The following is a 14798-nucleotide window of genomic DNA, read 5'->3' as shown; positions in this document are numbered from 1 at the left end:
GTGATACTGAACTAGATGGACTGTCAGGGACTAGCTGGATGAGGAAGAGTGGTGGGAGCTGCCCACCCAAGAGCTCTCCAGGGAGAACGCAGAAGACGATGTGTGAAGACGATCCCGGATCCTGGTGGTGGGACACTGAAGAGCAGTCTGCAGAAGGGACGAGCTAGGAGGTGCTAGAAGCAAGAGGTCTGAGCAATCAAGGGGTTGGTCAGGAGAAAGAGGGCCTTTCAGGAGAGGGTTAGAGGCTGAGAGTCACAGTGTGAATGCAGACTCGGGCTGAGAGGAGTCAGAGGTTGTTCTTGCTACCCAGAAGCAGGATAGCCCCAGTCCTGGTGGCTCTTGTCCCCCTCTGACACCCCAATCAAGGAGAGTCCTGCACACTGCTGAGCAATGGGACAGATAGTCCCAAAGGAGGAGCCCAAGCCCTCTTTGCAAACTTTGGAGGGATCCAGAGGTAGAGGCAAGAGGGGCAAGTGGTCAGTTTCAGACTAAAGTCATGGTGTTTTCAAAAAAACTATAGGGCCCATACAAGTTAAAGTCTTTAAATAACTCGGCCTTATTTTTCAGTCAACAGGGTCATGTGGAGCACATCAAAAATATGCAAAGGAAAAATAGTCTCAAAGTGCCAAAATTCTGACACGATTTTTCCATACGAAAGGTGCCAGTCATATCCCATCAGCACTTGAAGTGTGAAAGCTAAACCCCTAGAACCTACCGGCTCAGATTTGGACAAGTGCTCACCTTGGATCTACAGAAGCTGTTCAGTCTTAAGTTCCTAAGGCAATTTTTTTTCTGTTCCATCCTGTGTTCCAAATGCTTCATTGCGCTTGGAGGCTAATCTCCCCTCTGTTGAATTACAGATTTGGTGTAGGGCATTTAATTATTGGCTTCGGCTAAATTTAAACCCCACCGGTCTACTACCCTTAGTATCGCAAGATTACCATGAGAGCACTTGGACTAAAACTGTCAACCAAAAGTTTTACTTTTCTGGTTTATCACCACAACAGTTATTAACACTGGACTTCAGTAAAGCAAATAATTTAATTAGACAGACTCTATATGATCTTGAACTAAAGAATAATTTGGCCGTGATGAAGAAATTTTGTCCATGGAATGATTTTCCATCTAGTCTTTTTGACACGTTGGCACTCTCTTTGCAAAATTTAACTATTCCAAAATACAGACACGCTTTCACTTGCACAAGATTAAATATCCTGCCTTCAGCTGTACTTGAGAGTCGATTTCAAAAAATTCTGCCGGAAAAATGGTAATGTCCATGTGAAGATGGCAGTATTGAGTCAGTGGTTCATGTGCTTCTAGCTTGCACTCTTTATAAAGATTTGAGGAGTGAGGTTATTACCCCTCTATTACTATCCATACCGGGTTGCTCAACCATTGCTACTTTGTCCTTCTAGCACAGGCACCCCCAAACTTCGGCCCTCCAGATGTTTTGGACTACAATTCCCATCTTCCCCGACCACTGGTCCTATTAGCTAGGGATCATGGGAGCTGTAGACCAAAACATCTGGAGGGCCGCAGTTTGGGGATGCCTGTTCTAGCAGATCAAGCTAATCAGGTGACAGCAAAAACTGCATTTTTTTTAGTAGGGACAATTAAAATAAGATCTATTATTGATTGATGTAAACCTCCAGAATGTATTTCATATAACTAAGCTTTTACCTCTATCTTCAGTATATTTTATCTTATTGCTATGGCTAGTGGCTGATTGTAGCCCTATGGGTAGTACACCTGCTTTTCATTCAATAGGTCCCAGGTTCAGTTCCCAGCATCTCCTGTCATCTCTCCTCTCTGAAATCTTGGAGTCCCATTGCCAGTTGAAGCTAGATGGAATCATTGGTATGACTGAATAAAGCAGCTTCCTGTGTTCCTGTCAGGGCCGGCTCGTCGTAGACCCCCGGTGGCGCAGGGCACCATGGCGCCGGCCCGCCAGGAGGGCGCCGCGAGCTGCGCCCGCCCGCTGGCCGGCCGGTCCGCCGGTCCGCTGCGCAGCTGTGCGCGGCGCCCACCTGCCCACCGCATTGGGAAACGGGGCGGTACGGCACCGGAGAGATCGCGCTGTGCCTGCCCGCCGCGCAGCAACGCTGCGCCCACCCACCCACTGCACTGGGAAACGGGGCGGAAGGGCGCCGGAGAGATCCGGCGCACCATGGCGACAGGGGCACTTAAGACGGCGCTGGTTCCTGTACCACTGTAGTCCCTTATCCAAATAATTCTTCCTTCCACAAGTTTAACATGAGTCAACAGTGTGATACAGAAGCAAGCAAAAGCTAATGCTGTTCTAGGATGCCTCAACAGAAGTATAGTGTCCAGATCAAGGGAAGTAATAGTACGACTCTATTCTGCCTTGGTCAGACCACACTAGGAATACAGTGTGCAATTCTGGGCACCATAGTTTAAGAAGGATGTTGACAAGCTGGAATGTGTTCAGAGGAGGGCAACCAAGATGATCAAGGGTCTCCATTTTGCTCACATTCCTCTGAGCCTTCTTGTCCAAGGCTTCATTCCTAGCCCCTTGCTTTCTTCTCAGGCTACTGCCCCCTCCTTTCCTGCTTCTTCCTCACCCCCACTTTCCCTAGGCACTTTTCAGCTGCTGTGCCCCCAGAAACCTCAGACGGTGTAGTGACAGACCCCTTTGCTTGTCCCATTCCACCATAGGGCATCTTAGTCCTTATCAGTGCCAGAGGAAGTGAGGACTTGAGGGCACACGCATAAAAGAATAATTCATGAATCAAAAAGGCTCTTCGTGACCCCCTTCACTAGCTAAAATTGAATAGTTAAGAGCAACATATTTTATTAACAAGACTTGACAAACAGTACTGCAGACTTCTTCCTGGCACATCGTTGATTATTGAGATTGATGTTAAACGCCTTCTGTTTTTTAAAAAAAGCAAAACAAAACAAAAAACTTTCTACAAGCAAGCTAAACGCAGCATTTTCTCATCTGCTGCAATGCAACAATTTGAGTGGGCAGATTAGATTTATTTAGGCCCTGCCTTGAAAGCAGACTTCTTATTTAGGCCACAGAACAAGAAGAAAAACAACCCTCCTTGCCATCTTGAAATGTGTGGTTACTGATCCACTTACTTGTAGCCTCCATTTTTGTGCCCTTTCCCACTCACCTTCCATCTGTTATGGTTTGTTTGTTTGTTTTGCAGCCGCCATATTGGACGACCCGATGGAGTGCAGCAGAGGAGAACGGCTCTCTATCACCCTGGCCAGGAATCGGATAAATCAAGCTCCAGAGCGGGCGGGGAAAGCCAAACTGGAGGTGGACATTTTTGAGCTGCTGAGAGACAGCGAATATGAAACAGCCGAGACCAGTATGTATGTCTCTGGGACCTGGGTTTTGTGAGCAGTGCTCAATTTCTACGAAGTAATAACAAGAATAGTAGTAATAACTGGAAGGGCCAGCTTCTGAACTAGAGGTCCTACCTTTGTGCAGATGTCTTACTGCTGTTTCTGTGGTTTTCTGTTTTGCAAACTCATGGTTCTTTCTCCCCCACTCTTTCCTATTTATTCTCATGACAACCCTGCGAGGTAGGTTAGTCTAAAAGGTATCGACCGGTCCAGGGTCATCCAGGGAGCTTCATGGCAGATTTAAACACTCCACCACCTTGGCTCTCAGTTCCTGCTTCGATAAAGAACTAGGAAAAAGAGTTTTACTTGGCGAGAGATTGCTAAGCACTCTGTGAATTGTAGCTCTGTGAGGAGACTCCTGACAACTCTCAGCCCCTTAAACTACAGCTGCTGGAATACTTTGCAGGGAAACCATGACTGTTTGGAGTGGTATCACAGTGCTTTGAATGTGTGGTGTGAATGCGGCTCAATTTTTTTTCTTGTCTTGTTCCCATGAGACATTGAACATTGGGGTTGGACTAGATGACCCCCAGGGTCCCTTCCAACTCTACAGTTCTATGGTTCATGGTCCCTCCTATGCATTACATTCAGAAAGAGACGTTCCTCTGCATCCTTATTGCCAAAAGCAATCTAATTGGAACCAACGGGATTACTCACAAATAGTAAGCCTTGTGCTTGATTGTATAGGCTCCAAGAAGATCAGGACTCACATTAGTAACACTGCATGTCTCTTTAGCTGTGACAGTGCCCTCAAGACATTGGCCTGTGATAATTACCTAAAGTGTGTAATGGGGTTTGATAATGGCCTAGCAGGATGGCTCTGCTCCTGATGTTGAGCCCCTCTCTCAATTTATGAAGCACACATGAGTAAAGACCGTAAAATTTCCATCATGCTCCTGGCTTGCTGCACGGGGCACTTCCAGAGCAGGAACATTGGTTAGGGTATTAAAATACATTAGCTTGCATTTATCAATTAACACGCTGTAAACACCACTTTGCACCACATTATAAAGGCACCGAATGTTTGCAATACCTCTTGCGTCTCATGCTTTATAATCCTGAGGATTCTCTTCTTGGTATCCCCACACAAAGACTCATCACGTTTACAGAGATTTATCTGATTTTAGCACATGTAAAGCACAGCTTTATTTAAAGTTAGCTTTTAGCATTGTCAGGTGTGAAATATGTATAAAATACTGCCTGCTGTGAATCCAGAAAGCAAGGATGACAAAAATCCACAGAAGTGGGCTCTAGCACCAGCTATTAGCTATGGCAATTAAGTGAATGTAGGTGCCCACCAACTTTTTTTGAAGGGCACATGGGGAGCTTTTGTGCAGACCAAATTGCTCCCCCTTCAAACAGTATCTTTTGCGCTGGCTATTGACAGCTGTCGCATCCCCTCTTATCTGCTGCTTTGACATTTCCCTCTCCAGTTCCTGCCCTTCTTTCTCCTTCTCCAAGAGATCCCAGCCAGTCAGGGACTACCCAACTGTGTGGATGCTACAGTGCCAAAAAGCTTGCAGGATCTGAATGCATAATGAACTGTCATTAGGCCAAGGGAAACAGACAGGGAGGGCAATGCTTCCTGCCCATATTATGATTAGCCAAACACTTTCACTCACTCCCTTTTTGCAACCTGTCCCACCCCCCAAAAAAATGCCCAAATAGGATGATTGGGCAGCTGATAAAGGTATTTGCAAAAAGTTCCCCACCTGTCTCTTAGCTCACCCTATAAATAGTAACCCTATGTCCAGAGGTTCCTTTTGAAAGCTGTCTAAGCTCCTGGATACTAGAACATATTGAGGTTGCCATCAGAGTTCATTGTACAGAGTGTGGAAAGCCATGGTTTACGGGACCCAAATTCCCCTTTTGGAATCAACTCATGCTGAAATCAGCTCATATTCAAAACTTCAACCAGTTCTTACCGTAACATTCGGCATGGGGAACTGCAGGCAAGAAGTCAAGTCCTGCAAAGTTGGCATTCAGTGGTTTGGAAACAGAAGCTTTTTTTACGGTAGACTGCCCTGTCTGTCCCTGATGCCTGAAAGCTCCTTTCGTACTTTAGTGACATCCTTTAGTGACATCCCAGACTTTGGAGAGGCAGTGTTAATATTTCCACTCACCAAGCAGAAGAGAACTCCAAAGATGAGGGATTGGATATAAGCAAGATTCCCAGACCGCCCTCTACTTGCCTCCCCCCCCCTTCCAGCTTTTAGGTCATCTAAGAAACAGGCTCCATAAATTTAAGGATTTGCTAGTGCTCAGGTTTTGCCTGCCTTTTCACCTTTGGCTCTGTGCAATTGCTTGTTATGGCATACAATATTAATAGAAGCCATTTAGATACTTTAACCTATGGCTGCGAGGCTTTCAAACATCTCTTTAATACCATTGTCAGGTTTCGGGCATTTTGAATTACTCCTAAGTACCGCTGTTAGCTGGCTAAATCTCATCTCTCCACAATTACATGCATCTAGAATGATGATATTATGTATTCTATACTATTAGCATTTTAAAGAGGGTCCTATGAGATACACATTCATCCTTTTCCCCATCTCTTCCTGTCTTTTTTGCTTATTCCATTTCTTTCCTCCTCTCCTCTTTTTGCCTTTATTAAATCTTCAAAGACAATACATGAATATAGAAAGGGATCCATCAGCGAAAAAGAAAGGGGGGGGGGAGACAAGGAAGAAAAGAAACATTACATCATCTGCTCTACAATAAAATGATTGTGATGTAATTCTTAACCAGTAAAATCCTCTCTCCCCACCCCCTTTGCCCCATTCCATCTCACAGATTTCCCTACTGTGCGAATTTATCTCACCATTATGATAGTATCTCAAACTCCTCTGAACTGCTCTATGAGAAGCTAGAGTAGAGGGTTGAGCTCCAAATCAGCTAATTACTACATATTAATAAAATAAAAAATAAATATAAAGGTCCAGTAGCACCTTAGAGTCCAACTAAGTTTGTTCTAGGTATGAGCTTTCATGTGCATGCACACTTCTTCAGAGACACTGAAACAGGAGATGGGTGATTGACTCAATGGGTATGGTAAACCTGTTGACGACAGTTAACAACTGCAATTAGTCCTACAGGAAAAAGCAAGGGATAGTATGCAGATGTGTATTGAGACAAGAATCCAATATTTCTATGCAGACCAGGTCTCTCGATAATTTTCAGTAAGTCGTAATTCAGCAACTTCTCTTTCAAGTCTATTTCTGAAATTCTTTTGTAATAAGACAGCTGCTTTGAGATCCTGTAGAATGTCCTGGGAGATTGAAGTGTTCTCCTACTGGCCTCTCTGTCTTGTGATTCCTGATGTCAGATTTATGTCCATTTATCCTTTGGTGTAGGGTTTGGCCTGTTTTGATTTACTGCCTGTTATTCGATTGTGGGCTTAACAACGTAAGAAGAATTTGCTGGATCAAGCCAATGGCCCATTTGTCCTCACAGTGGTCAGGCAGATGCCTGTGGGAAACCGGCAAGCATTACCTAGACCAGGAATCCCCAGACTGCAGCCCTCCAGATGTTTTGGCCTACAACTCCCATGATCCCTAGCTAACAGGACCAGTGGTCGGGGATGATGGGAATTGTAGTCCAAAACATCTGGAGGGCCGAAGTTTGGGGATGCCTGACCTAGACACAAGGGCACACTCCCTTCCTGCAGTTTCCAGCAACTTGCATTCAAGAGCATTACTGTCTCTGACCATGGAGGCAGCGCATAACCATCATGGCTAGTAGCCATTGATAGCCTTCTCCCACGAGAATTTGCCCAACCCTCTTTTAAACCCATCCAAATTGGTAGCCATTACTGCCTCTGTTGGGAGAGAGTTCCATAGTTTAACTATGCGCTGCATGAAAAAGTACATTCTTGTATCAGTCCTGAATCTCCCAACATTCAGCTTCATTGAAAGTCCATGAGTTCTGGTCTTATTAGAGAGGTAGAAAAACTTTTCTCTCTTTACTCTCTCCCTGCCGTGCTTATTTTTTCTTATACACATCTATGATGCTGCATCTGTTTCTCTAAACTAAAAAGTTGCAGATTCTGTGACCTTTCCTCACAGGAAAGTCACTCCGTCCCCTTGATTATTTGGGCTGCCCTTGGCTGAAACTTTCCCAACCCTACAATACGGTCAGAAATTTCCAGCTGTTCTCTGATGTCAAGATCAATCAAGCGGCATTTTTCTGTTGCATCTTGGTGTCTCCTGATATCAGTAGTAAAAGGGAAGGCCCATTGCACTCTAGCCTTGCAATTGACACAGATGCACCCACACGCTGCTCATGGAGGACCAGGCACCATTGTCTGCAGCACTCTGCCCTCCTTCGCCAATTAAGCCAGATGACGTGACTTCTCATCTTTTAAATAGCATGTATAGCTTTAGACATCTCTGAACAGGAAGAGGAAGAAACATGAAGTCAACACAAACGGGTCACAATTGCCCTGCTGTTCAGAACTACCATTGACTCCAGGGGAGGGAGGGGGGGCAGAAAGACTTTTCTGTAGTTTCACACACTGTTCCAAACCCTCCAAGTGTCTCTATTTTCCAGGGACAGTCCCAGATTTACAGAAGCTGTCCTGGTTTCTGATTTGATCACAGAATGTCCTGCTTTCCCTTAGAAAGTCCCTATTTTTCTTTAGAGAAAAGTTGGAAGGTATGGAGTTACGTAACCCCCGAGCCAAGGAGATAAGTAACCATGCAACCCTGTATAGGGAAGGGTTTTTTCATGTTTAATATTTTTTATGTTTTTAGATATGTTGGAAGCTGCCCAGAGTGGCTGGGGCAACCCAGTTAGATGGGTGGGGTATTATTATTATTATTATTATTATTATTATTATTATTATTATTATTTATTATTAAATAACCCTATTTTCATCAGAGAAATGTTGAAGGGTATGACTGCTCTATAAAGCTTCTCCAAGAGACAGGGATTTGGAATCTTCTAGAAGGCTCCCGAGTTATTTGTAATTGGAATAAATCTTTCTCTTCATTTATTAAAGTTCTAATAAATTATTGCTTGCAATGCTGAAATATTATTTGACCAGCTAATTGGCCAATGTTATATATATATAACGCAAAATTAAATCTAAAAGCTGATTGGAACCTTGCAAATTTCCAATTTTGAGTTATAATTGACTAGGCTATAAATATACAATACCGAACTGGTTCTTCATCTTTTATTTTCCTGCTCAAAAAGCTGGTTTTGAGGGGGGTGGGGAGAGATAATTTTTATATTTAAAGAGGGGTTTTTCAGGGTTTGAATCTCTTTCTAAACCAGAACAAATGCAGTGACTTCTTAATCGGGTTCAAGTGTGGCTTGACATGGTGTCTCTGTACCAAACAAAAGGCAACAATGTTGACTGATTCTTGTAAGAAAAAGCACCGCAAATTGCTGTGTATTGGAATGATCCAGTAGTGGGAAAAATGAAAAGGAAAAGGTTATTGAGAGGGGCACTCGTTGCAATTACAGGTAAAACCTGCCTTCCTTGTTTCTTTGACTTCCTAAATCTCTTTATAGAAGGCAATGTGGCCTATGTAATTGTAAGCCGGCTTACTCAGAAGGTCTAGAAAGGAGCTCCCCCTGCTCCCCTCCCCTTCACTCGTCCATCTCCTGCAGTCTTTTGCATTGTGACACTTCTGTAAATTTCTCTCCATTCATTATAAGGACCTACATGGAGGCTTTGCACCTGGACAAATGAATGGGAGGATTTTGGGCTTTAATTTAAAACAGGGAAGACAATATTTCAGAGGGTTTAAGCTGGTCTTCTGTCTAGGTTTAGCGGGACGTATTAGAGCAGGAAGGGAGGTTAGAGCAAGTTTCTGCTCAAAGATGTTACCATGGTGCGATGAATTGTGATCTCTGGACTGGCCTCAAAAGGCATTTAGTCTGCGTGTGAAGAGCAGCAGAGGGCAGGGGAAGATGATATGAGTCAGCAAGAGAAGCTGTCATCTCTAATTGAGCATGGTGCGGAATGAGGAGGGGCTCCTCCTCATCTTACTGCAAAACCTGTTTAAAAAACAGGGGAAATGGGGACCGGGTAGAATTCCACAGGAATAATCTCATACCAACATATTTAGTCCTCCTGGACCATAAAGATACAGCTAGAGGAGCCCATCACATCCTTCTGGGCTCTGTATGCTATCTGTGAAAATGCAGTGGTTTGGAGAATAGTGTGTTTAAGCATATTGGGGGCAGGTCTGCAGCAGAGCAGACCTCCCAGGGATAGCCCAGACCTAGTCATGGGCAATGCTATTTCCATTTCTCTCTGTTTCTCATTTTTCCAGGTTTAAGTTCATTTCCACACCATTTTGAGTTGCCATGAAAATTCATTAAGAAGACTTGGGAAACATGATCTGTGGTAGAGAAATCTAGAGGATCTTCAAACCAATTAAATATGATTACTGTGGGCGGAGAAGTTTCCTAAGGCAAGGTCCCTTCCTTCCCACTCCTGGGCATATTTACAGGCCTCACCTGTGGCCCCCACAGCAAAGGGTTGAAAGGAATTCTTCTTCCTTGCTACAAAAACCTTGGTTATGTGAACCTGGCAAATGCAGGTTCACCCACCAGTTTGGCTATCACCCCGGTGCACGTGCCAAGGCTAACTGCTACCCCTACAGACCCCTGATGCAAAGCAGCCTGACCAAAGAGTGCCTGGTACCCAAAAACTCTTGAGGTATTCATCCTGCCAGCTCTTAACTTGTCCTTTCCTGCCCAGATCAAAACCCACTCCACTCCCAACAGTACAGATTAGGCAAAAGAAGAAGAGTCCCAAGGCCAAACAGGAGCTCACCCAAAAATTCCTACTCAGCCCCCAAACAAGCAACTAGTAAAGGTTGTACAGCAAAAACAGGTTAAGAGGTCACTTTGAAGATACAAGTGATGAGTTTGGGGAGGAACCTGCTTATAAAGTCTAGCTTCATTCCTGTCGTGATTGGCCCCTTGGCCCACCTGACCGTATTCCAGCTCATCTCTGCAGGGGAGGGGGACAATTCTGAGTTTTCTTTCAGGGCTGTTGGGATGTGGCAGATTTCACCCCCATGCAAGAATGGGAGCATCATTCTCCCAATAGGCACATTTCTGCATGCAATTTTGCATAATATACACATTTTTTCAAAGCAATTTTCCCCAATGCATTGAATCTTTGCATGCTATTTTTAACTAATTAATGCATTTTTATGCACTGGTTACCCTAGTGTATGTTATGTTTGAGTATATTACTTGGCTTGAAAACTATTTTGCAAAATTGGCGAAGTGAGGCTCTCAAAGGAGGGTTCTGTTTTGGTTCGTGTATTGTTTCAGAAAGTATGGATTTCTCTGTAAAGGATGAGTAAAATCAAATTTCTTCCCGATGCCTATCTAGACCTTCTCTCTTAATTTTCAGCTTTCTTTCTTTCTTTTTTTCTTTCTTTTTAAAAGATAGCACAGCATCAAATCTCTAACTTTTTCTTGCGCAGATATAAAGTGTGCAGGCATCATTCTACCTAGCTGGATACCAAGAAGTTAAGTTGCTTTCACTCTGTTCCCTTGCCACAGTATGTTTGTCTATGGGACCACAGTGAAAACCTCTGAATTTCCCCTTTCTATCTGCTCTTTTGATTCTCTCCCACTGCACCAGAGTCAACTTTTCCAGGGGGACAAGGGGCTGCAATGCTAAAAGAGATCATAGAAACATTGAAACTCCATTGCAAGCATAAAAAGAGGAGCCAGCTGGATCAGGCCAATGGCCCATCTAGTCCAGCAACCTGTTCTCACAGTGGCCAACCAGATCCCTGTGGGAAGCATGCAAGCAGGAGCTGAACACAAGAGCAACTCTCCCTTCCTGTAGTTTCCAGAAGAAGAAAACAACATCCTTTTCTCTATCCACTTTCTCCCCACCATGCATAATTGTATGGATTTCTATCACGTCACTCCTTACTCACCTTTTCTCTAAACCTGTCCTCAGACTGCATCACTCCATCCCCTTGATCATTTGGGTTGCCCTTTGCTGAACCTTTTCTGACTCTACGGCATCCTTTTCTGAGGTTTGATCTCTCCGGGGCTATTGATTCCATCTAGGAATTCAGCTGGATATTGTAATACTGGCGTGGACAGGCATTTAATGTTCTCTTTAGCAAGCGGAAGGCTGAACGAGCTTCTAACTGCATGTGACAGCTGTGTTTTGTTTTGCTTTGCTTAATTTGAAACACTGGTTGTCTGCTTTAGAGAATTCGGATCTTAGCAGGATGGGATTTGAGAAATGAATTGTTAACCGCTTCATGGTTCATGAGCCATCGATCTTGAGCAGTGTGCCCAGGCACCCAGAACCTTTAGCGTGTTCTTTGTCATATCATCACCATCATCAAAGTTGTTGCCAGCCCTTCACCAGCATATCCCAGGGCAAATTACAACAATTTAAAATTCAGAATTTAAAACGGTTAAAACGGGCTACCTTCACAGGAATAGGGTGAGCCCTGAAGACACATATCTCTTATGAGTTAAAGACCAGATAAAGAGTGCCTCTGTAGCATTCACTGAAAGCTGTACAGTGAAGATGCCAGATACACCTCTGTGGGGAGGAACTTTCTTGATTTAGGGGCTGCTGCAGAGAAGGCCCTCTCCTGGGCCATCACCACCTGAAACCTCTGAGGGTGGTAGAAGTACCAAGAGCACCCCTTCTGCTGATCTTGGCACCCAGTAGGGTCTGTAGAAAAGGTGGCAGTTGCTTAAATATTAATATCAAAGAGGTTTAGTAAACACCCCAGAAGAGGAGATCACAAGTGACCAAAAAGCTTGTATCTGAGGAGACAATCATGCAAGGCTGGGAGGACTATGAGGATGAGGAGTCATAAAATAATAGAATTGTGGAGCTGGAAGGGATCCCAAGGGTCATCTCGGCCTCATCCAACACCCTACAATGCAGGAATCTCAACTAAAGCATCCATGACAAATGACCACCCAACCGCTGCTTAAAAACCTCCAATGGGGTTTAAAAACACGACTTCTGAGGGAAATTAGTATTCTGGCATCATAATGACAGGTGGGTGGTCCTTCCAACCTTTGTAAGTTGTGTCAAGTGAGAGAGAATGACTTGGTTCAATCCAGCTTTCTGCAGGATTCAGGGAAGCCTCTCATGCACCCAAACCAAGAGTTCAGTCCAGCTTACTGCAGGGGCAGTGAATCCTGTCACATCGAATCATGGGCAGGTGGCCATGTTTTGGGGAAAATGGCCTCATGGGCCTCATGGAGAGGTTTGGTGGGCTCAGTCTAGCCCATGGTTCCTAGAGGTTTGGTGGTTCCAGTCTAGAGGTTTGGTGGGCTCAGTCTAGCCCATGGTTCCTAACATCTGTTCTACATGGACCAATCCATTGCCATCTTCACTTCACTCCAGCTCTTAATTCCACTGGACGTTTTCACCTTGAAATACTAAGTTTGTTCTCTCAACACCCACCCCCCACCCCCCCAAAAAAAATCACTTTTCTTTTTCGTTTTTCCTGTGGAGGTTGTTAGAGCTCTGTTGTTATGACAACTTAGCCCCTTCTCCTGGCATCTTTTCTCCTCAGCTACCTGCGAGACAAAGGGTGACAAAGCATTCAGCTAACTTTCCCTCTTTACATGTGTGACAAAAAAAACACCCCACAACACCATCCCCACCCACTGAGGACTTTTGACTCCTTCACACACACATACCTACACACACACACACACACACACACATACCTACACACACACACAGATTGTTTCTTCTTAGTGCTTGATACTCTGAAGCATAATTGAAGCCCTCAGCTTTTGTGAGGGACCAATGAAGGCTTCTTGAATAGAAGGTACTTCCTGCAAAGTGCTTATATTCTTATCTATAAAGAGTGATTTAAGGCAGGGGACAATTGCCAGGCAGCTGCTTTGTAAAGAAGAAAGAAGGCAAGTGTGGAAGTTTTCCAAATAAGTTTGGAAGGGGGCATAATAGAAATGCCAGGGAGGTAAATGGGTTTGAAATAAGGTTCTGCATGTCAGGTTAGACCCATGGAGAAAGAAATTCAAAGTGCTCTTCTCCTGTTTCCTGGTGGCAGAAATCACAGAATCATAGATCTGTACCAAGTGCAATGGACATTTCTTCAATAATAGTCAGGTAGACTCTGAACCAAGTGCTTCATTGGTGTTCTTCAGAATAATAAGAAGTGGAGAAAAAGGCGTAGTTGAGTGGTAGAACATCTGTTTTGCATGCAGAAGGTCCCAGTTTCAATCCTCAGCATCTTTTTTTAAAAAAATGTAGTTTTTTATTGAAGTTTATCTTGTGTTACAAAAATAAACAAGGGAAAGTACATATAGCATCTCCACTTTCGATTCATAGAGTCTTTTTCACGGTTTGTTAATGTTCAGTATGATACACTAATGTCACGGACATCTTACGGTTGGGGGAAGAGAAGGGAGAAAGAAAGAGGGTGGGGAAGAGATGGGGTATTGTTCTATTGTCCTATTGTTCCATTAATCCCCAGCATCTTCAGGTATGAGTGAAATGAGACCCCCTGCCTGAAACCCTGGAGACCACCTGCCAATTGTCTGATTCAGCGTGAGGCAGCGCCTCTGTTCCGGATTGCAGAGGTTGGCAGTCAGCCACCTTTGGTGCCATCACAGATGTACATGCACAAACACAGACCCTAACCGTTGATCAATAAAGATGGCATCACCAAAACACATGCGGTTTCAACACAGTGTTATATTCAGGCGCAGTAATGCCCATAGCTGCCAAGTTTTCCCTTTTCTCGCGAGGAAGCCTATTCAGCATAAGGGGAAATCCCTTAAAATAAGGGATAACTTGGCAGCTATGGTAATGCCAGCTGCGCACAGCCCCCTTAAGGAGAACCTAGCTTGCATACTCCCCTCTCCCACTGAACTATGAAAAGACCTCTTGCAGGTCTGGATTAAGAGGCCTACCCAGAGTTTTGTATAGAGCCATATTCTAAGGCTGAGTAAGATTAGAGATGGGCCGACTCACTTCTGATTGACCGTAGAAATAGCTTGGTTCATTTTCATTTTTTAAGCCAGTCTGAGGTTCATAAATCATCTGGCCAGAGTCCCCAAGACTTTCCCACTTTTTAATTTCCATATAGTGTGCCGTTATGGGGCAGCAGAAATGGCAAGAGGTCATATTGCCCTTGTTCCCTTTCTTATTGCATTTGATGTGTTGCCACTTAAGTTGGGTACGGTGTTGGAAAAGAGGTTGGGAGATTGGGGGGCTGGGTTGGTTGGAGGAATCTTGGGAATGATGATGCTTTATTAGACTTGTTAGTCACTTGTTCCACAGAGGTCCCAGCATGTTTGCATGACGAAGCTCCCAGAAATCCCTCCTAAATAACTCACAACTCACACATTATTTTAGGTTTGGGTTTTTGGCATTGTTTTGGCCACAACTTTATTTGAAATACAATTTTATTCTGAGTGTTGGC

The 14798-nt window shown here is 44.2% G+C and overlaps 1 protein-coding gene across 1 annotated transcript in view; it reads left to right on the top strand.

Moving 5' to 3' along the window:
• The window catches only part of GRIK4 (glutamate ionotropic receptor kainate type subunit 4), a 444259-nt gene that overhangs the window by 277022 nt on the left and 152439 nt on the right, over nt 1-14798 (top strand). The window contains exon 3 of the mRNA XM_035139827.2: nt 3177-3341. Within this exon, the coding sequence (XP_034995718.1) occupies nt 3177-3341 (165 nt within the window). The remainder of the gene's footprint in view (nt 1-3176; nt 3342-14798) is intronic.

Source organism: Zootoca vivipara, chromosome 15, assembly GCF_963506605.1.
Source record: "Zootoca vivipara chromosome 15, rZooViv1.1, whole genome shotgun sequence".
Classification (NCBI taxonomy): domain Eukaryota; kingdom Metazoa; phylum Chordata; class Lepidosauria; order Squamata; family Lacertidae; genus Zootoca; species Zootoca vivipara.
The sequence above is the reverse complement of the archived record's forward strand: the minus strand, read 5'-3'. Positions and strand labels throughout refer to the sequence as shown.